At 41.0% G+C, this 22,849-nt stretch overlaps 2 protein-coding genes across 2 annotated transcripts; one reads left to right on the plus strand and one right to left on the minus strand.

Annotated features, from left to right (window-relative positions):
- Window positions 1-1,466: 1,466 nt before the first annotated feature.
- Window positions 1,467-11,200, minus strand: LOC115202532 (sushi, nidogen and EGF-like domain-containing protein 1). The gene is made up of 7 exons (XM_029766657.1): window positions 11,182-11,200; window positions 9,173-9,211; window positions 7,916-7,954; window positions 7,157-7,195; window positions 6,553-6,674; window positions 3,257-3,535; window positions 1,467-1,475 (listed from the first exon to the last, which is right to left on the minus strand). The coding sequence occupies exons 1-7, from the start codon at window positions 11,198-11,200 to the stop codon at window positions 1,467-1,469; spliced, it is 546 nt and encodes a 181-aa protein (XP_029622517.1).
- A 6,749-nt stretch (window positions 11,201-17,949) lies between these two features.
- LOC115202533 (guanylyl cyclase-activating protein 2) lies at window positions 17,950-22,493 on the plus strand. The gene is made up of 4 exons (XM_029766658.1): window positions 17,950-18,373; window positions 20,898-21,047; window positions 21,939-22,119; window positions 22,348-22,493. The coding sequence occupies exons 1-4, from the start codon at window positions 18,167-18,169 to the stop codon at window positions 22,491-22,493; spliced, it is 684 nt and encodes a 227-aa protein (XP_029622518.1). The 5' UTR covers window positions 17,950-18,166.
- Window positions 22,494-22,849: the final 356 nt, after the last annotated feature.

Consider the following 22,849-nt stretch of genomic DNA (forward strand, 5'->3'; position numbering starts at 1 on the left):
AAAACGTAGCGCACAAAGGCACTCGCACAAAACAATATCCCACCACGCAGGTGGGAAAAGGGACACACTAAGTATAATCCCCAATTAGAGGCAAAGATATTCAGCTGCCTCCAATTGGGAACCATACTCACACACCAACATAGAACTATAATAACTAGAAAAAAAACCTAGTCACGCTCTGACCTATTACACCATAGAGAACCCCGAGGGCGCTCTATGGTCAGGGTGTGACAATATCATTTTATAGTATGAAGAATATAGTTTAACATAGCTGAATAAAATATAAATCATATTTTCTCCAAACGATTTGGGGGAGTGTGCACATGCAGCAATTCTGTGTTGAGCAGTTAACAAATAAACAGCTACTCCTATATGCTTAATTTAGAGTTATTTATGAAACTTTAGTTGTGATGCAAATGTTGGGCTATATATATTTTGATTTTTAATACATTCTAAGGCTGTATGGTGCTACTCTCATTATGATTTTTAAAAAGTTGCATGAAAGGCATGAGCTCAGCTTTGTTTTTTTGCGCAGGCTGTACACACTCTCATTCACAATCTGACAAGCACTTGATAATTCCTCAAATTTCCTGGCTGCATCCCCTGTGTGGCCGTAATGCTCCTTAAAAAAAATCCATGCCTTTTGCGGCCAGTAGCCATTGTGCCCTTGGGCTGAATGTGATCATTATAATTCCTATGGACAGCCATGTGAGCACCTCTCACTCATGTGGCTGTCCATCACGTGATCGGGTCTTTCTCACAGGCTACAAGTGAAGACAGACTCAGGGACGCAATGGCGCACATCCATATCCAGTTCTGAGGTGCATATTGGAAGAACTGTCTAAATTTACTTTTCGTCAGCCAACAAGATGAGTAGGCCTACCGAACAGCAAAAGTACTAGCCTATGTCAATCTACTATCCCCCATAGTACAAAAGTTGACCTATTCTGTGCGAGAAATAAATATTCCAAACATAGTGTCATGACTATCTCTATCTTGGTGAGGATCACAGGACAACAGATAGCCCAAACCTCCTCTCTCCCAGAGGAGAGGGGGAGTTGGGCTGGTTTCATGACTTAAAGACAGGTTGTAAACTTTCTCTCTCTTGCACTGCAGTATGGAGAAGTTAAAAATCCTTTCGTTACAACAGAGAGAAACTGTGACACCAAAACTTCAACATCAAAAGATTGGACATTGGAACATTCGTTTTGAAATCCAAATGTTTGGAATGGTTGGTGAGGATCCAAACAATAATCATGTCATCATTTATTATTTTGTGATGTCATAAGGATGGTATAACAAGATAACTGTAACTCTAGGAGTGTACACGCCCGAGTTGTCAGGTTTGCATCTAAATGTTGTATAAAATCAATGATTAAAACATACCTGTCTGAAGATTTACAGGTGCAAATACTTAGCTAGTCCCCCCCCCTTCATTTTAGAGCCCGTTTATTACTATGCATTTACTAGGTAAGCTGATTAAAAAAATATACGAAATACGGAGTAACAATTGTGTCCCCGATGTCGCCGCTCATCTCTGATTCGCCACTGGGCACACAATATCAAGTACGCCTGTAGGCTATTTAGTGTGGTCTCAATCAAATGATCCATAGCCTATAGGCTACGAAGTGCATGCTTGTAGAAGCACAGAGCAAAGTTATATTTCTAAGATAATCAAATGTTATTGGTCGCATACACATATTTAGCAGATGTTATTGTCGGTGTAGCGAAATGCTTGTGTTCCTAGCTTCAACAGTACAGTAATATCTAGCAATTCACAACAATACACAAATATAAAAGTAAATATGTATATATGTGTGATGGGATGTATAGACATTATGGATAGCTGGTGGGATGGTATAAATAAAACTAGGCTGCATTACACACTGCTAATGGATATTCCAACCCTGAGCCCCGGCCTGCTCTGCGCTAGCTGATCAAAAGTGTTTGTCTGCTGCTTAAACAATGGCTGTGCTGCATAGGAGGCCTACGGTGGCAGTTCAGGAGGAGAGTAAGCCTACCTGTTTAACATACGAAATTAGGGTATATGCTGCTATAGCCATAGATTTGTCGGTCAATTCCTCCACCCACCATGCACTCTTTAAATAGCCTATCTCAGTGTCACTGAAGGGCTGTTAAGTTAAAACCAAGACTGGAATTGAGGGTGTATGAGAGGTTATCCCGTAGGACTACCTTTTCTTAAAGAAAATTGTAAAAAAATAAAATAAAATAAAAAAAAAAACAGGCCTACCATTTCTTAAGATTTTGAAGAAAATAAAATGGATCTGATTATATAAAGTGGTCTATAACAGCGCTTTGGTCTGCGAGACTTTATGTTAGGAACAAGCTGTAAAATACCTGGGAAAGGCGTGACTCCGTCTGATGCATATGGAGATATCATTGTTTAGTTTCTTTGACATTCAGAGGCTGAGCTACAACCCTCGATAGCCGAGGATCATTTTTGGGGACTTTTCTTGGGAAGTAATCTAATTCTGTCGCTATCAATTTATTAAATTATTCCGTTTCCGTATGTAACAGTGTAGGTTCCGTCCCTCTCTTCGCCCCAACCCGGGCTCGAACCAAGGACCCTTGCACACATCAACAACTGACACCCACCGAAGCATCGTTACCCATCGCGCCACAAAAGCCGCGGCTCTTGCAACGCAAGGGGAAACCCTACTTCAAGTCTCAGAGAGAGTGACGTCACTGATTGAAACGCTATTAGCGTGCACCACCGCTAACTAACTAGCCATTTCACATCGGTTACACGTACAATAGAATATGTTTAAACCCAGACAGCTTTTAGGGAAACACTTGTGACCTTCTCTCGTTGGGTTAAGCCACAGAAGAAGAGTAGCCAGCACGTAAAGCTTACATGTTCCTGTGTCGGAAAGCCTACTCTGTCTGGGGTGGAAAGTAAGGCCTAACTTTTGAAAGTAACATCACAGATAGAACTATGAGACAGATATTTCACCGGATGTATAAATGTGAAGCATCCGTTTGGCATTTCCACTCACTACCAAATATGGTACTGAGAGGAAGGCCAGTGGCCGGCAGTGGGAGAAGATGGAATGAGATGGATTTTGGCCGACATTCTGCTAATTCTTATCAACGTAACATTTGATTTCAACAGAGTTCTCTGTTTCCAAAACTAGAATCTGTTACGAACAGAGTGGACTAAGTTTTGTAGAAAGTGCCAAAGGAAAAAAAACGGTGTTGTTTGTGGAAAAAGTCTTGTTGGTGGAAAAAGTCTTACTGTTCCAAAATTGTTGTAGTAGGCAACCTTATCCCATGTAGCAACGAAGACCCAATTAACAGAGAAGCCCAGGTTTAGGAAGTACTGATTAATGTCTTGTGTGGCCTGTTGAAGAACACTACCACTGCTGTACTGCCGGTAAGAGATGGTACCATTCCACCTGTTGTCCAAATCGGTCCAAAATGGAGCGATCAGATCTCTTGAGGAAAATGCAGGGAATCGGTATGGTTTGTAACTGGCAAATGCTCCATTGAAGGTCAGATGTCCATTGTGGTTCACCTGAAATGAAATTACTTAATTGAAATGGAAATAAAGCCTGTATGACAGTTTAGACACAACTGGTTACGCTTCATAATTTGTTTATTTGTAAGGACAGATCTTTGGAGAAGATCATGGTTTTGCATCGCTTACAACACTGACAAGTGAAAGTAAATGAAAATCAGACAAAATGCATGCGTGAATAAATAAATAAAGTACATGCAACATATTGTATGGGACACTTTTAAATGTACTTTTAGAGACCATTCAATACAATACTCATCATTAAAACAAAAGCAGTTTAGGTCAAAAGAGATTAGACTAATAAAGGAAATAGAGGAAGTAACAGCGCAGGTAGAAGGTAATGGAAATTGTACTATAGAGGCACAAAATAGGCTACAGAAAAAACCAAAATTAATGGAGGTACTTATTCAAGAATGATCAAGTGTAATGTATTATAAAAAATAAAGTGAATTGGATGGAAAATGGTGAAAAATGCTCAAAATTTCTCTTGAATCTTCAACATAGAAATTCTACCAAAAATAATTTACAGAAACTCGTTATCCATGATTCATCAAATTATAACTTGAAAGAGGAAGCAAAATATTTTAAGCATGCGTTTTCTTTTCAGTCTCCTCTGTTTCACTGAATGATGTTAACTGTAAGGATTTCTTTCCTAATAATAATAATAATAATAATAATAATTTAAAATGAACACATTTACAGAAAGACCTGTCTGAAGACCAACTTACTGAAGAGGAACTTTTTGAGGCAATAAAATATTTTCAGTCTGGAAAACATCAGAACTTGACGGTATACCAGTAGAGGTATATCAGAACTTTTTTGATGTACTCAAATATCCATTATTAGCATATTTTAATTACTCCTATACAAATGGTAGACGTTCAAGTTCTCAACAAGAAGGTCTGATTTCATTACTACTAAAACAGGACCCAGGTGGTAAGTATAAAGACCCAGTCCATTTTAAAAACTGGAGGCCTCTAATGCTTCAATGTTATGATGCGAAAATCCTGGCGAAATGCATAGTACATAGAATAAAAAAGGTTTTACCAGATATTGTTCATCCTGATCAGACAGGGTTTTTACATGGACCATATATTGGAGATAATATATGACAATTACTTGAAACAATTGAACATTATGAAACATTGAAGATACCAGGCTTGGTCTTCATAGCAGATTTTGAAAAGGCATTTGATAAAGTATGACTAGAATTTATATATAAATGCCTGGATTACTTTAATTTTGGTGAATCTCTTATACAATGGGTTAAAGTTATGTACAGCAACCCCAGGTGTAAAATAGTAAATAATGGTTGCTTCTCAGAATGTATTGAGCTTTTAAGAGGAGTAAAACAAGGCTGTTCATTGTCTCCATATCTATTTATTATGGCCTTTGAAATGCCAGCTATTAAAATTACATCCAACAAGAACATCAAGGGGTTAGAAATCCAGGGGATAAAAACAAAAAATGTCAATGTATGCTGATGACTCTAGTCCGCAATCTGGATCCCTGCACAGTCTCATTTAATTTTATTTGGAACGCTAAGCCAGACAAAATTAAACGTGCCTATTTATATAATGAATATGAGTTTGGGGGGCTAAAATTATTAAATATTAACATTTGAAACCTCTCACTAAAAGCTTCACTAATACATAAATTATACTTAAACTCAAAATGGTTCTTCAGTAGATTATTAAGAAAGGCTCAGCCTTTGTTCAAAAATTGCCTTTTTGCATATATACAGATTGAAAATGAAATTTTGTTTAAGGTATTGCCCTTTCTTAAACAAGCCATACAACGCTGGTTACAATTTCTGTTTTATCCTCAAGAAAAGATAGAACAAATATTACAACAAATGTTATGGTTAAACTCAAATGTACTGATTAATAAAAAAACATTCTTTATAGATTTTCTTTTTAAATGGTATTATATTTATTACTGATATTATGAATAGAAATGGAGGAGTTATGTCACATATTTAGCTATTGAAATATATGGGAATATCTGCTCAATCCAAACTTACAACCATCTGGATGCAGTACTACCACAAAAATGAAGGAGGCAAGTGGAAAAGGGAGAAGGTAGGGAACTTGTTTGCCTGCCATATATTAAAGATGCAAATTGGCTGAACGGAACTGCATAAATAGAAAAATATACCAGTTTCATTTGAGGACAAAAATGTTGACAGCTGCGCCATACATGTTGCAAAATAAATGGGAAGAGATTTTTGATGTACCAATTCCATGACACATGGTTTATGAACTGGTACAAAAAACTGTACTTGATTCAACACTTAGAGTTTTTAAATGTAAGTTATTATATAAAATTCTTGCCACCAACAGAATGCTATATATAGGGGGCATACAACAATCTCAGCTCTGTAGATTTTGCCTGCGAAGAGATAGAATTAATAGATCATTTATTCTGGTATTGCCCCCATGTAGCTTGTTTCTGGTCACAGGTTCAGGAATGGTTAAAAAATCACAACATGATCTTAAAATTAACCTTACAAATAGCAGTGTTGGGCGATTTGGAAAGCCATAGTTAGTCAATAAATAATATAATAATACACGTAGGAAAGTTTTTCATCTTTAGCTCACAAACCGGGGATACTATACGATTAGAAAGGTAAAAAAAGGATCTAAAACATCACAGCACATTGATAAATATATGGCACAGGGAAAAGAAACAATGGTGGTCTATGGTGATAGGTGGGATGGGCTGAGAGTGGCTGAGGGGTGGGATTAAAGTCCTTATGTTTGGTAATGTATTATTGTTATGTAACTGCTTTATATAAAAGTACCATGTATGTAAAATGTGTATGTAAAATGTATGTATATGTAGCAGAAAAGCTGTTAAAAAAAACAAAAAGATATTTGTACTCTGGGTGGTGGAGGAGTAAAAAAAACAACAAAAAAAAACATGCAACATATTAATAAATACAGTATGTACTACTATCACTCCATAATGTATGTACTATCCCAGAGAGGTTAAAAACATGTATTTGTACGCACGTATATCTGTTGATACGGTTTTCCAAAATAAACAAATGGCTGCTCCAGGATTATAGGAGGGGAACTTCCATCATCGGATCGGGAGCTCACTGTGTCTCCAGCCCCAAATGGATAGAGTGGGCCTGAGATGAACAAAATGGTCTGTTAATAACATCATTACAGTTAGGCCATACAGCGATTATCTAACAATCTGTCACGGCCAACTTTCTGCATTGTCATCCTCACGCCAACTATTTTGTTGTTGATTTGGTTGATGCCACACACTAAAGGGAGAAGAAACTCTTGGGATTTTTCAGCAATTCAGCAAAAGTGATTTTAGGTCACGGCGGGACACAAGATGCTTGGGAATTGGTTTTTAATTTTGGAATATTGACAAGTGGCAGTTGGAGTGCAAGTGCGCAATATTTAAATTCTCATTTTGCCCAAAACCATGACAGACTGGAGTGATCACTATCAGACACATCAACAAGTGGCCATTCCATAAAGGGATTAGAGTCCAGGTGTTCTTTTAATATAACATTGGTTTCAGTCAGTTACAATCCAGTAAGAGAGAATTGAGAAGTGGATTGAAATCAGCTATTTATTGGGTGTAATGTAAACTCACCAGGGGTTGTTGAAGGGACATCAGTTGTTGAAGTGGTCACTGGAGGATATAGACAGAGAGGTTAGAAATTTAGCACTTCCTGTAAAGCCCCGGAGCCCCCAAAATAAGAGATTTGGTCTCTTATAAACGCTTAAAGCCCCACTGATTTTAGATTGCGGCGGGACACGAGATGCTCGAGAATGGGTCTTGAATTCTTGAATATGAACACGTGGCAGCTGGGATGTAAGTGCATATTGTCTGACTTCTCATTTTTCCCAAAACAGTGGCATACTGGAGTGATCAGTATCAGGCACATCAGTAAGTGGCCATTCCATAATGGGCTTAGGGTCCAAGTGTTCTTTCAACATAAGATTGTTAACCTGTTGTTTTATGTAAACGATGCCGAGTCTCCAAGGCACTGTGTAATGGACAGGGCTGTCTCACTGTCTGGAGGCTACGATTGGATAGAGCACAATCAGTGCATCTGTTTAATCTAGTGTTAGTGGGTAAATGGACATTATTGTAATTCAAAAAGCAACCCTGATGTAAATCGTGATGCACAGCGATTGGCCATCCATCCAGTAGCAAACCCGCGTCACAACTACATCTTTACTGATCAAATCCCAGCTCTTTCCTGACAACCCCACCAATATATAATATTTGTTATATAACATAACATCTCATTAAGATGAGAGACGGTTTCAGTCAGTTACAATCCAGTAAGAGAGAATTGAGAAGTGGATTGAAATCAGCTATTTATTGGGTGTAATGTAAACTCACCAGGGGTTGTTGAAGGGACATCAGTTGTTGAAGTGGTCACTGGAGGATATAGACAGAGAGGTTAGAAATTTAGCACTTCCTGTAAAGCCCCGGAGCCCCCAAAATAAGAGATTTGGTCTCTTATAAACGCTTAAAGCCCCATTGATTTTAGATTGCGGCGGGACACGAGATGCTCGGGAATGGGTCTTGAATATGGACAAGTGGCAGCTGGGATGCAAGTGCATTTACTGCTTGTGAAGTTGCTAGCTAGCAAGTTAGCATAAACTAGCGCTAACTGGGCTAGTCATTGTCTAAATCAGCTGTTCCCAAACTCGGTCCCCGGGACCCGAAGTGGTGCACGTTTTGTTTTTTGCTCTAACACTACACAACTGATTCAAATGATCAAAGCTTGATGATTAGATTATTATTTGAATCAACTGTGTAGTGCTAGGCCAAAACCCCAAATATGCACCCCTTGGGGTCCTGGGGACCGAGTTTGGGAAACCCTGGTCTTAATGACAGGTAGAAGCACATTCATAAAAATAGTTTGGTGACATCTTGTGGTCTGATGTGAATTAAGGGGGGGGGGGCAGTTACCGCAGGGGGCTATTTACCTCTAGTACCCTACCCTGCTGCAGCCACCGGTTGGTTGAATTTTTTTTTTTGTGAAATTTTAAGAGTAATGTGTTGCGTTGTTTCATGCTTCAACCACCAGGTGATTTAAAAAGTATTTTGTGACATTTCAAGAGTATCAACTCGACAGCAACAATAATTCATCACTGAGCCAGGAGGGCCGAGGTAAACTAGGGTTGACTTCCATAGATTCGATTTGCTCTGATTTGATTCATTTTTTTGCTAATTCTAGTATTCAGAAAATAATAATTCTCAACATTCCAGAGAGTGCCAAAACCCAAAGCTCGAAACGTGTCTGCTGCAGAGGGACAGGACAAAGCCATAAGAAAACTTAATCATTCATAGTGTAAAAATTATTAGTCGCTAAATCCAAAAACATTGACATGATTGTAATCCAAACCCAACCCTCATGTAAATCGTGATGCACAGTGATTGGCGGATCAGTCAGTGGCAAGCCGCGTCACAACAACATCTTTACTGATCAAATCCCAGCTCTTTCCTGACAACCCCACCAATATATAATATTTGTTATATAACATAACATCTCATTAAGATGAGAGACGGTTTCAGTCAGTTACAATCCAGTAAGAGAGAATTGAGAAGTGGATTGAAATCAGCTATTTATTGGGTGTAATGTAAACTCACCAGGGGTTGTTGAAGGGACATCAGTTGTTGAAGTGGTCACTGGAGGATATAGACAGAGAGGTTAGAAATTTAGCACTTCCTGTAAAGCCCCGGAGCCCCCAAAATAAGAGATTTGGTCTCTTATAAACGCTTAAAGCCCCATTGATTTTAGATTGCGGCGGGACACGAGATGCTCGGGAATGGGTCTTGAATTTTTGAATATGGACAAGTGACAGCTGGGATGTAAGTGCATATTGTCTCAATTCTCATTTTGCCCAAAACAGTGGCATACTGGAGTGATCCCTATCAGGCACATCAGCAAGTGGCCATTCCATAATGGGCTTAGGGTCCAAGTGTTCTTTCAACATAAGATTGTCAACATGTTGTCTTACAGTATATATACTGTATATAAAACAATATCTAAAGAAAGCCACACACTCTCTCACACACACACTCCTATAGTATATGCAATACCACTTAAATGTAACTCAATTTTATCTCAAATGTAATCACTGTAATCCCCAAAAGTAACTATTTATCATGAAGGGGCATAAACAATAACTACTAATGCTGCATACTCCAAGAAAAATACAAATCTCACCTTTCTGGTAAAAAAAAGTATAAATTGCTGCGGTGTAGTCTCTTTTGAGGACACAAGCTCAAATACACAGTACAAATATGATAAAAATATGAAAATATGAAATATTTGATAAAAACTGTCGTTCTGGGTCGCCTCCCTGACCAAGGTTCTTCTTGCACGGTTGCTCAGCTTGGTCAGCGCTAGGCAGAATCCGAGTAGTTCCATATTTTGTGCTCAAGGAAATGTTCAACACTCTAGAAATTGTTTTATACCTTTCCCCAGATGATCTCCGAGATGAGGAGATCTACGGACAGTCCCTTGGACTTCATGGTATAGTTTCTGCTCTGACATGCACTGTCAACTGTGGGACCTTTCTATAGACAGACGTGTTTATTTTTTAAATCTTGTCCAAACAATTGAATTGGCCACTGGTGGACTCCAATAGAGTTGTAGTGACATTTCGAGGATGATCAAAGGAAATTGGATGCACCTGAACTCAATTTGGAGTGTCATAGCAAAGGGGTGTGAATACTTATGTAAATTTGATATTTCTGTATTTAATTTAAAAAAAATTAGCAAACAATTCGAAAAGCATGTTTTCATTTTGTCATTATGGGCTATTGTGTGTAGATGGGTGAGCAAAAATGTATATTTAATCCATTTTGAATTCAGGCTGTAACACAAAAAATGAGTAACAAATCAAGGAGTATGAATACTTTCTGAAGCCACTGTATATTATACAGTATAAGCATTTCCAATGCAAGTCAATGGAGAGTGAGGCATGCTCCAGTATTCTCCCTATTCCAATCCCTCTCTCACAAGTACGTGTACACATAAGTGGAGGCTGCTGAGGGGAGGACGGCTCGTAATAATGGCTGGAATGGAGTCAATGGAATGGCATGAAACACATGGAAACCATGTGTTTGATGTATTTGATACCATTCCACTAATTCTGCTCCAGTCATTGCTGTCACGACTTCCGCCGAAGTTGTTCCCTCTCCTTGTTCGGGCGACGTTCGGCGGTCGAAGGCACCAACCTTCTAGCCTTCGCTGATCCTCTTTTTATTTTCCTTTGGTTTTGTCTTGTCTTGTATCACACCTGGTTCCAATCCCATCAATTACATGTTGTGTATTTAACCCTCTGTTACCCCTCATGTCCTTGTCAGTGATTGCTTGTTGTAAGTGCTTGTGCACGTCTGTCCTAGTGTGCGTCGGGTTATGTACCCATTATTTGATTGTTCTGTTTTCCGGTGTTTTTTTTGTTATTAAACTGCGCCGTTTGGAAACACAGTTTTTGCTCTCCTGCGTCTGACTTCTCTGCCGCCAGTACGCACCCCTTACAATTACCAAGAGCCTGCCCTCCCTAATTAAGGAGCCACCAACCTCCTGTGGTAGACACATACCACAGACATCCATGCACACCCGCGCAAAATCTTTAATTTTATGTCACAGATCTTCTCGAGTGACATTGTCGCAATATAAGTTAAATAGAAGTTATTTTAGAATGCTTGTAGGCCAAGTTTTCACACTTGTAGTTTCCACACCAAGCATTCTTTTGGTAGAATAAGGAAGTAAAATCGATGAATCTGTGCTAGTTCAGGAACTACCACCTATGCCTCTAAGACTAAGTGATGTAATCTCTGCTTGTTTCATGTTATGTAAGTATCTCATGACGGTTTCAGTTACAATTTAGTCCGAGTTGAAAAGTGGATTGAAATCAGTTATTGGGTGTAATTGTCACGTCCTGACCAGCAGATGGAGCTATTGTTTTAGTTTTGGGGTCAGGACGTGACAGTTTTGTGTATGGGAATGTTTGTATTGTTGATTGGGACTTCCAATTGAAGGCAGGTGTGTTGAGTTGCCTTTGATTGGAAGTCCTATATAGGTGTGTGTGTTTTTCTTTGGGGTTGTGGGTGGTTGTTTTTGCACTGCGTTTATAGCCTGCAGAACTGTTGCTGTTGTCACCTTTATTGTTTTGTTAAGTGGATGCTTTACTCCTTATTTAAAATTAAATATGAGTATTCACATACCTGCTGCACCTTGGTCTTCTCTCCATGACAACTGTTGTTACAGAACCACCCACCAAAGGACCAAGCAGCAGAAGAGGAGGAAGCCACGGGAGAAAAAGATGGAGGAATGGACCTGGCAGGACGAAAGACAATTCTGGGAGGATAAGTTAAGGGAGCTAAGGGAACCCGAGAGGCAGCCCCAAGATTTTTTTGGGGGGGGGCACACGGGTAGCTTGGCCAGGCCAGGGAAGAGCCGTAAGCCAGCTACCCGTGACTACAGGGAGGTGCGTATGAGGTGGAGGGCGCCATGTTACGCTGAGGTTCGCACCATCTCGCCTATACGGACGCACAGCCCAGTCCGCCCGGTACCAGCCCCACGCATCAGGAGTCTAGTGCGTCAGCCCAGCCTCGCCAGGCGTAAGTCGCCAGAGCTGCCAGCCAGTCAACAGTCACCAGAGCTGCCCGCCAGTCAACGATCACCAGAGCTGCCCGCCAGTCAACGGTCACCAGAGCTGCCCGCCAGTCAACGGTCACCAGAGCTGCCCGCCAGTCAACGGTCACCAGAGCCGCCCGCCAGTCAGGAGTCACCAGAGCCGCCCGCTAGTCAGGAGCCGCCAGAGTCGCCCTCTAGTCAGGAGCCGCCAGAGCCGCCCTCTAGTCAGGAGCCGCCAGAGCCGCCCGCTAGTCAGGAGCCGCCAGAGCCGCCCTCTAGTCAGGAGCCGCCAGAGCCGCCCTCTAGTCAGGAGCCGCCAGAGCCGCCCTCTAGTCAGGAGCCGCCAGAGCCGCCCGCTAGTCAGGAGCCGCCAGAGCCGCCCGCTAGTCAGGAGCCGCCAGAGCCGCCCGCTAGTCAGGAGCCGCCAGAGCCGCCCGCTAGTCAGGAGCCGCCAGAGTGGCCCGACTGCCCGGTTCTGCCAGAGTGGCCCGTCTTCCCGGATCTGCCAGAGTGGCCCGTCTTCCCGGATCTCGCCAGGCGTAAGTCGCCAGAGCTGCCAGCCAGTCAACAGTCACCAGAGCTGCCCGCCAGTCAACGGTCACCAGAGCTGCCCGCCAGTCAACGGTCACCAGAGCTGCCCGCCAGTCAACGGTCACCAGAGCTGCCCGCCAGTCAACGGTCACCAGAGCCGCCCGCCAGTCAGGAGTCACCAGAGCCGCCCGCTAGTCAGGAGCCGCCAGAGTCGCCCTCTAGTCAGGAGCCGCCAGAGCCGCCCTCTAGTCAGGAGCCGCCAGAGCCGCCCTCTAGTCAGGAGCCGCCAGAGCCGCCCGCTAGTCAGGAGCCGCCAGAGCCGCCCTCTAGTCAGGAGCCGCCAGAGCCGCCCTCTAGTCAGGAGCCGCCAGAGCCGCCCTCTAGTCAGGAGCCGCCAGAGCCGCCCGCTAGTCAGAGCCGCCAGAGCCGCCCGCTAGTCAGGAGCCGCCAGAGCCGCCCGCTAGTCAGGAGCCGCCAGAGTGGCCCGACTGCCCGGTTCTGCCAGAGTGGCCCGTCTTCCCGGATCTGCCAGAGTGGCCCGTCTTCCCGGATCTGCCAGAGTGGCCCGTCTTCCCGGATCTGCCAGAGTGGCCCGTCTGCCCGGATCTGCCAGAGTGGCCCGCAAAGCCGGATCTGCCAGAGTGGCCCGCCTGCTCGGAGCTGCCAGAGTGGCCCACCTGCCTGTGACCCGGAACCGAGGGGGTCTGCCTGTGACCCGGAACCGAGGGGGTCTGCCTGTGACCCGGAACCAAAGGAGTCTAGCAGCAACCCGGAAATGAGTAAGTCTATTAATGATCCAGAACTAAATTTAAGTAACTGTTTCAAATGAGTCTACTGACAGTGTGGAATGGAAGAGGTCTGCCTACGATCCGGAACGAGGGGAGTCTGCCTACGGCCCGAAACGGATTAAGTCTGTCTGCATTCTGGAGGACAGTAGGCCGGAGCCTGAACCACCACCTGTATAGGTGGGTTGGGGAGGGGGGGTGTAGCACAAGTGCCGTCGGTGACGGCAGCCACCCTCCCTTCCCTCCCTTTAGTTTAGGGGGATTTTTATTTGTATTTTATTTTTTTTTGGGGGGGGGGTTTCGTTCATTTATGAGGTGCATCCGGGGTCTGCACCTTTAGGGGGGGGTACTGTCACGTCCTGACCAGTATAAGGGTTATTTGTTATTGTAGTTTGGTCAGGACGTGGCAGAGGGTATTTGTTTTATGTGGTTCGGGGTGGTGTTTTTGGTAGAAGGGTATTTGATTTATGTATTCTGGGGTTTTTGGGCACTGTTCCTGGTTTATTTATTTCTATGTTTAGTCTAGTTAGTTGTATTTCTATGTTTAGGTTAATGGGGGGTTGGACTCTCAATTGGAGGCAGGTGCTTTCTCGTTGCCTCTGATTGAGAGTCCTATATATGGGTATGTGTTTAGTGTTTGTGGGAGATTGTTTCTTGTTTTGCATGTGTGAGCCTTACAAGACTGTTTTGTTGATTGTTCGTTCTTCGTTGTTTGTTATTTTGGTGTTTTCTTGGTCTAAATAAATAACAAGATGAGCATCCACATTCCTGCTGCGTTTTGGTCCTCCATTCCAGACGACAACCGTGACAATTTCTATGTTGGGTTGTTCTAGTTTTGTATTTCTATGTTGGGCTGTGTTTGGGATGATCTCCAATTAGAGGCAGCTGGTCATCGTTGTCTCTAATTGGAGGTCATATTTAAGTTGGTGTTTGTCCCACCTGGGTTTGTGGGAGATTCATTTTGAGTAATGTATGTTTCACCTCTGCATCACGGTTTGTTGTTTTTTGTCATTCAGTTTATTCATGTATTGCATAGTTTCACAGTATAAATAAAATGTGGAACGACACACACGCTGCACTTTGGTCCGCTTCTCCATCCTACGACAACCGTGACACAGATCCAATGAACCATTGCATTTCTGTTCAAGTATCAATACAGCCCAAATGTGCCTAATTTGTTTATTAATATCTTTCCATGTTCAAAATTGTGCACTCTCCTCAAATAATAGCATGGTATTCTTTCACTGTAATAGCTACTGTAAATTGGACAGTGCAGTTAGATTAACAAGATTTCAAGCTTTCTTCCAATATCAGATATGTCTATGTCCTGGGAAATGTTCTTGTTACTTACAACCTCATGCTAATTGCATCAGCCTACGTTAGCTCAACCATCCCGTGGAAGGGACACCAATCCCAAAGAAACTTCTTCAGGCTAGGGTCCTTTTTTCTGCATTTCCGCCTGACTGATGTGACCAAAGTAAACTGCCTGTTACTCAGGCCCAGAAGCCAGGATATGCATATAATTGGTACCATTGGATAGAAACACTTTGAAGTTTTTAGAAATGTTAACATAATGTATGAGACTATAGCACAATAGATATGGTAGGAGAAAATCCAAAGATTAAACAACCAGAATATTTTTTTTTGCGAGCCCATGCTCTTCCAATGGAACGTATAGGGTCATATCCAAATCCAGCTCCCAGATTGCAATTCCTATGGCTTCCACTAGATGTCAACAGTCTGTTCAAGGTCTCAGGCTTGTTTCTTCTCAAACGAGGAAGAATTTTGAGTTTTAGTACTGGGAGTCAGAGTTGGAAATCAGTCTGTGCTCGCACGACGAAGAGGACGCAGACCTAATTTTGCTTTCCTATTGAACATACTTCTTTCCGTATGAAATAGTATAGTTTAATTACATTTTAGGGTACCTGAGGATTAAATTACTCAAATCGATGGCGCCACTAAACAGACCTTTTGGAATATAAAGAAGGAATTTATTTAACAAAATGACCGTGCATGTTGTAGCTGGGAACCTTTGGTTTGCAAATCAGAGGATGATTTTCAAAACGTAAGTGAAAATTAATTGCTATTTGTGATTTTATGAAGCGTGTGCTGGTTGAAAAATATTTTGATGTGGGGCGCTGTCCTCAAACAATCGCATGGCATGCTTTCGCTGTAAAGCCTATTGTAAATCGAACAATGCAGTTAGATGAATAAGACTTTAAGACACTTGTATGTACCTAAATGTTTAATATCCATACGTTTTATGATTATTTATTTGAATTGCACGCCCTCCAACTTCACAGGAAGTTATCGACAGGTGTCCACCTTCTCTATTTAATATCGGACTATAAAAGACACCTGGGAGCCAGAAATCTTTCTGATTGAGAGGGGGTCAAATACTTATTTCCCTCATTAAAATACAAATTACTTTATAAAATTTTTGACATGGGTTTTTCTGGATTTTTTTGTTGTTATTCTGTCTCTCACTGTTCAAATAAACCTACCATTAAAATTATAGACTGATCATTTCTTTGTCAGTGGGCAAACGTACAAAATCAGCAGGGGATCAAATACTTTTTTCCCTCACTGTAGAACCCTTATTGCCTTCCAAAGAACCCTTCTTGCCTTCTGAAAAATCATTCTTTGCTTCCAAAGAATCATCAAAGAACCCTTTCTTCCAAAAACAGTTCTTTATAATGTTAAAGGTTTTAGGTAGAAACATTTGTCTTACATAGAACACTTGTCTTTCAGAAAGGGTTCTTCAGATAAAAACAGTTCTTGGTAGAACCCTATCCCTATACAAATAATCCCTTTGGAACCATCTTTTTCTAGGACTGTAGGCATAACTGAATAATCTTTGCAGATGAATCCTTCATTGACCCACAGCCAACCTCGAGGTATTCCTCAACAAGGGTCTTCTGTAGGGAGTTACTCTAACCTGAGCCTTGTACCAGAGCTACTCAACTTCTACCTGACTTCTCTATTTAATATCGGACTTGTTTAATGTATCCTTATCAGGGTGAATTGATTCTCATACAACACCTCAACTGAATCCTCTCACATGGAATCATCTCGCTGAATCATCTCACATTGAATAATCCCACTGAATAATGCACCTTCACCCATATAATAATAATAATAATAATAATAATAATAAATGCACTTTTCCTACTAGCACTGACTTTGCTGATAACTACTTTATTGAGGGAAAATGTACCTGCTACAGTTGTGATATGTTGTTGTCTCATCTAGCTATCTTAAGATGGATGCACTATTTGTAGAGTCTGTGAAATGAATAAAATGTCAATGTAATTTCTGTTTCATATAAATCCTCCTTTGACCGATAGCCAACATCGAGGTTTTCCCCCACGTGGGTCATGTTGAAGAAGCTTACACCAGAGCCAATCAACTTGTACTTGTGTAATATCCCGTAACACTCTTAGCCCATACCTGACCTTTAATGATATCTCTTATCTTTATCAACTTATAAAAATGCAAAAGGTAGACTGAGATGCTGAAAACAATAGGTCAGGTATGGGTCACTGGAGTTAAAAGCGATTCATTGCCAGAATCTCAATCTAAGGTACTAACTTAGAAAAAAGGTGCTCCCTTGAACCATAAAGGGTTATTATTTAGTTGTCTCTGTAGGGGACATCTTTTTTTGGTTCCTTTTCACCAAGGAGTTCTTAATTTTAAAGCTCATTTCAGGGGTTCCTTGTTGGGTGAAAGGGTTCTACCTGGAACCCAAAATAGTTTTTCTACAGGGACAGCCGAAGAACCCTATCCGAAACACTTTTTTCTAAGAGTGAATACAATCAAGCTGTCCTGGGTCTAGTCTCTCGTGACAGGCCAGTGTGTGCAGTTAATCCTTCGTTGACCCACAGCCAACCTTAAGGTATTCCCCAACATGGGTCATCTGAAAGTAACAATTGCCCGAACCTTACACCAGAGCCTCACAAATTCCAACTGACCTCTCTATTTAAACACCTAACTTCTGTTACATCCAGTAACACTCTAAACTCATTTCCAACCTACTATTGGATATGTTACCTATATTTTATCTGTTCTGATCTCTGTACACATACTATTTTGACTTCAGAAGTGGCTGTTAAGTGAAAATGTATTTATTAATCCTCAGATAGTGATGGGTGATCATTTGCCCATGGCCTGACAACCTCCATTCCAGGTGTGAAAAGGTTTTATAACATAAATGCATGCAATTGTGAAAATGTTTTATAATATATTAACACAATAAAACCAGTTGAGTCACAAAAGTTATAGGACATATACTCTCTATTTGGCACACTGTAGCCTTGTAGGTCTACAAATTACATCGTGCAATTGGATCAGGTCTGCAGATTACTAAATGCCGATATAGGACAAGTCTTGCTAAAAATAAGTTAGCCTGGGGATAACGTATGTATATCCCACATGATGTAGCCTATGTTGTCAGACCTATTTGCACGCACAACCATCAAAGGCAACGATGCAGGGAGCAGAGAGAAGATACGAGGTCGAATTCTTAAAGGTTTACAAATTTTATGAACCTCGGAGGTAACCGTGTCCCCAGGCTATTGCGCACAGCCATATTGGAGACTAGCCCACAGCTGGATTTAAATTTACGCGTTGTCTTTTTCACACTTTGAACTTTTTCACTCAAACCTTTTTTACTTTACAATGGGTCAAAATCAGCAAGCTCAGTCAACCAGCGAAGAAGAGTTGGAAGTATCGACAATTCAAGACCTCTACAGGAGGTTCATCAATGAGTGCCCCAGCGGTTCGTTGTACTTGCACGAGTTCAAAAGGATGTTTGGGGTTCAAAACAATAATTCGCCGGAATCGCAATACATGGAGGGCATATTCAGTGCGTTTGATATGAATGGGGTAAGATTCTGAATACAAACAAGCAGACCTGGGTCATTTGCATTTACTGTAAATTATGTATTTGCATACTGTAACAAAACATGTTGTATTGGTGTAGGCCTAAAGTTATCATAGACCCCTCCCCCTCAACTCAAGTGTTTTCAACATCCCATTTAATTCATGAATATAGATTTATACAATTTTAGTACAATACTATTATTAATATTGTTTTCTAGAATATGGGTTTCCCAAATTGTGTGCTCTTTCCACATGTAGGCTAAGCTATTTGTCTGTACACTATCATGCTTCATTTGGCCATATGCTTAATTAAAAGCCTAAAGGTAGATGGCCATAACACCCCTCTTCCATAAAGTGGGCCAGAGTGTAAAGCCAAATGGGTCGTTCCACCTCGTTCCACCTTTCCATAAAGTGGGCCAGAGTGTAAAGCCAAATGGGTCGTTCCACCTCAAAAAGCACAAGAAAGAGGATTTCAACACCAACCTTCTCAGATTGTTCTGAAATAGTTTTTGTATTCTTTAAATATAATACCTAACTTCCAAATTTGACCATTATTTTTCTAACAGTGACTTAGACATCAAAAGCCACCAATGGACCCCCCCACACCCCACGCCAATCCCACCCCAACAATGAGTATATTATCAGTTCTCTATGTCTGACAAGTAGTATGGAGCTGCAGCTCTGAGTTTTGTTTTTCATTCTATGTATTGTATTCTACCTGTTCAGAGAAATTAGTCATTGAAGCTGTTAGGTTTATGTCCCATCCTACATCTTGATATTACCTGGTTTGACCACTAGATGGTGGTGTTCCTGCTATTAGGTGAACAAAATTTGAACTATCCCCCCCTCAAATGGATAGTTCACCCAAATTACAAAATTACATATTGGTTTCCTCAACCTGTAAGCAGTCTATGGACAGCACATGCTTTGGTTATGGTACCTATGTTAGCATTTTCACACTTCATGTTCAAATCATCCTAAAGTATTTAACATGTATTGTGTACCTTCATTTCAATTAAATGCCAAGTCTCAAATAGCCGTCTGTCCCTTTTAATAGCCAGGTGGCGGCACACATTTCCGCAAATAAATGCCTGTTTCAAATAATACTTATTCTGTTAAGGAAAAGTAAAGAAAAAAATCAATAGAGGCATGCTAAGACAAAAGAAATGTGACACAGTTTGTAAACGATAACACATTAGTGTAGGAAAATGAAGAAATGTATTTAAATGCTGGAAGTGAATGCTGGAATTTAACAATTAACTATGCAAATGAGCAAAAGCTGTGTGCATTAAGGAAATAGACAGCTGGCTTAAATAGAACCCTGTCTCTAATAAGCACCTGTTGTGTTCAGGAATTGAATTAAATAAACACCTGGGCTATTAATTAAATGTTTATGTTAACTCAATGGTGTTACTTATAGATTATATGGATATGAAGTGCAAAAATGCTAATAGGTACCATTGACTTGCATTGGATTTGCTGGTTTGAATACCCGAGCCGACAAGGTGAAAAATCTGTTGAAGTGCCCGAGCAAGGCACTTAACGCTAATTTTCTCCAGGGGCACTGTACTACTATGGCTGACCCTGTAAAACAACACATTTCACTGCACCTATCTAGTGTCTGTGACAATACAACATATTTATTTTCCTAGTGGTCAGAACCTGGTAATATCAGGATGTAGGATGGGATATAAACCTAACAACTTCCATTACTAATTTCTCTGAACGGGGAAAAGAAACGTCACCAAATTCACTGAGAATACATTACATATGATGAAGAAATAATACTCAGAGCAGCAGCTCCATACTACTTATCAGACATACAGAACTGATACTATAAACTCGATGTTGGGGTGGGATTGGCGTGTAGGGTCCGTGGGTGGCTTTTGGACATTTCTTTGGATTCCTCACGTCTTACTCCTTGTTAGAAAAAAGTTAAGGTCCAAATCGTATCTTAGGTACTATATTTATTGAATATTCTATGAATCCTATAAATTAAAATGTCCAATTTAGGTGCAATCAATTAGCTTAATTTCTCAGAAATCAAATTATATTTCAAAAAAGGATGTTGCAGAAATGCTAATAGTATCTGTTTTTAACTACAGAAACGACTTCAGAAGAATCTGAGTGGGTGTTACGGCCTGCTGAATTGACATGGAAAGACCCAAATGGAAATAAGGCCACACTTCCAACAAAGGCCCAAGACAATGCTGTAGGCCAGTAAGCTATCCCACAGTTACCACCAATGTAACAATTGATGAGAAACAGTTTGAAATAGGCTCAATGCAGAAGTCTAAAAAGGTCCACAACTCTCTGGATGAGTATCTGGATATAGGCTACCTGAAAATACATATTTGACCCAGGTCTATTTCCCTATATTTTCACAATCCACCATGATCCCATGGTATACCTTTTGTTTTACATATGCCCACTGTCAGGGATGTTATGTATTTCTTACTTGGAGAACACGTAAGGATTTTTATTGAGGCTGTAGTTGATCATGATCGTTTGTCTGTCTCTATTACAGGACAACACCATGGATTTCATTGAGTATGTTGCTGCGCTAAACCTTGTGCTTCGAGGACGGCTCGAGGATAAACTCAAGTGGTCTTTCAAGGTGTTTGACAACGATGACAATGGGCGACTGGACAGGCACGAGCTGAGAATAATTATTAGGGTAAGGGTTTGGGCTGAAGTGCGACCTATAGTAACATTCTAAGCCAGTGTTTCTCAACATGGCTCCTGGAAGGGATGTGATCTACAGCACACTATAGCTCATTATCAATTAGACACTAAGCCGTATATATCTGCTTGGGTCAGGTAACCACTAAACTCAAAGCCTCTGAGAATCAGCTATTTATCAAACAGAAAAACAACAACAAAGTTGAATAAACACATTTATATTGTAGATACTGCACTTTGCCCTTGCATTACCCATATAGTTAAGGTCATACAAAGGCAGAGTGCAGTATCTGCATTTTAGGGGTCATAGATCAAATCAGTGGTCATGGTTGATATGCATAAACGTTGCTTCATAATAAGATTATACGTCATTGCATTATCACTTATTTACCTACAACCTATTTGGATGGCTAACAAAAATACTTTAAAGACATTTTTCTCAGATTCACTGTTGGCATAGTTACTGTATTGGCAGTATTGGAAGTACTCTAGTTAGAATAATTCAAATGAATTACATTTGGGCCATTTCATTCAGGCTTCTTAATTGGAGCAATTTATAGGGAAATTGAAAATCTGTGTGCACAGTGGCTGTTCAGGATCGAAGTTGAGAAACCCTGCTCTTGGACTTGAAGGCTGTAGTCCGATGCTCTACTGCTCCCCCGAAGTGTGTACTCGTATACGCCCCCTTATGGATTTAAAAGCATTGAATTGGTGTAAAGAATATGGTAGGAACTTTCTCCAGCCGTCCTTGTACTAACCTAATGATTTAAAATGCACACATGTGGAAGGGAAGGAAATCTCTCAAACCCTTTGAGGAACCAACGTCTGCAAAACGTAACTATAACAGTTGATTGATGTAACATTCCTCTGTTTGGGATGTCTGTAGATCATCTACAAGATAAAGAAAGGTTCCGTCAGTGACGAGGCAGGCCAAATCCACCTTACACCTGAAGAGGTTTGTGACCATATCTTCCAGAAAATTGACGAGAATGGTGACGGTGAGTACTGGAGCACTTATTTGTGTATTTTGACGGCCTTTAGCTTTTACTCTGGCAGGATGGTCATGTGTCAGAAATAATGACATAGTGAGACACTATTAAAAAAGTGACCTATGCATGGCTTGATCTACTCAACCGATGGCGTGGGAAATGAAGGAATTGTTACTTGTGAGATCTCAAAAAATTTGGAGTGAGCTATCTATCGCCTTTAACTAATTCTTGATCATACAGTATAATGACAGAGTGGATACACATTAGGTAGAATAATAAGGATCTCCTTGTTGTCTTTGGTTCCAGGTCAGCTAACTCTGGAGGAGTTTGTGGAGGGGGCAAAGAGAGACCCCTGGGTGCAAAAACTAATACGCCTGGATATCAACCCCAGTTACTGGGTCCACCAGCACTTGAGTGACAGAAAACTCCAAAAGTCCAAAACGATGAACTAAAATGTCCGACAGGGAGGAGGAGGACATTGGTTCTCTCTATTAAAGAGGATCTGAACCAAAACAACAACTTTTCTGGTTGAAAACGGCCTGTATTCATTATCATCGACTCTAGTCCCATAAAAGGATAACTTTGATCATAAAGTCAGTATCTCTCAAAATGGGGATTTGCTAGATTTAGGAAATTAATGACGTTGCCAAATCCTTGGATATTTAAGGATTGTGTATGGATTTCAATTATTTCCAGTATACTCACTCTCCGAGGAGTCAGAAGAAAGCGGATGTTTCCAGTTTTCAGGGATACAGTATTTTCAAACTAACTTCCATTTCCCCTGAAAAACAGACGTGGGAACTTCGCT

This window comes from Salmo trutta, chromosome 12, assembly GCF_901001165.1.
Source record: "Salmo trutta chromosome 12, fSalTru1.1, whole genome shotgun sequence".
NCBI lineage: Eukaryota > Metazoa > Chordata > Actinopteri > Salmoniformes > Salmonidae > Salmo > Salmo trutta.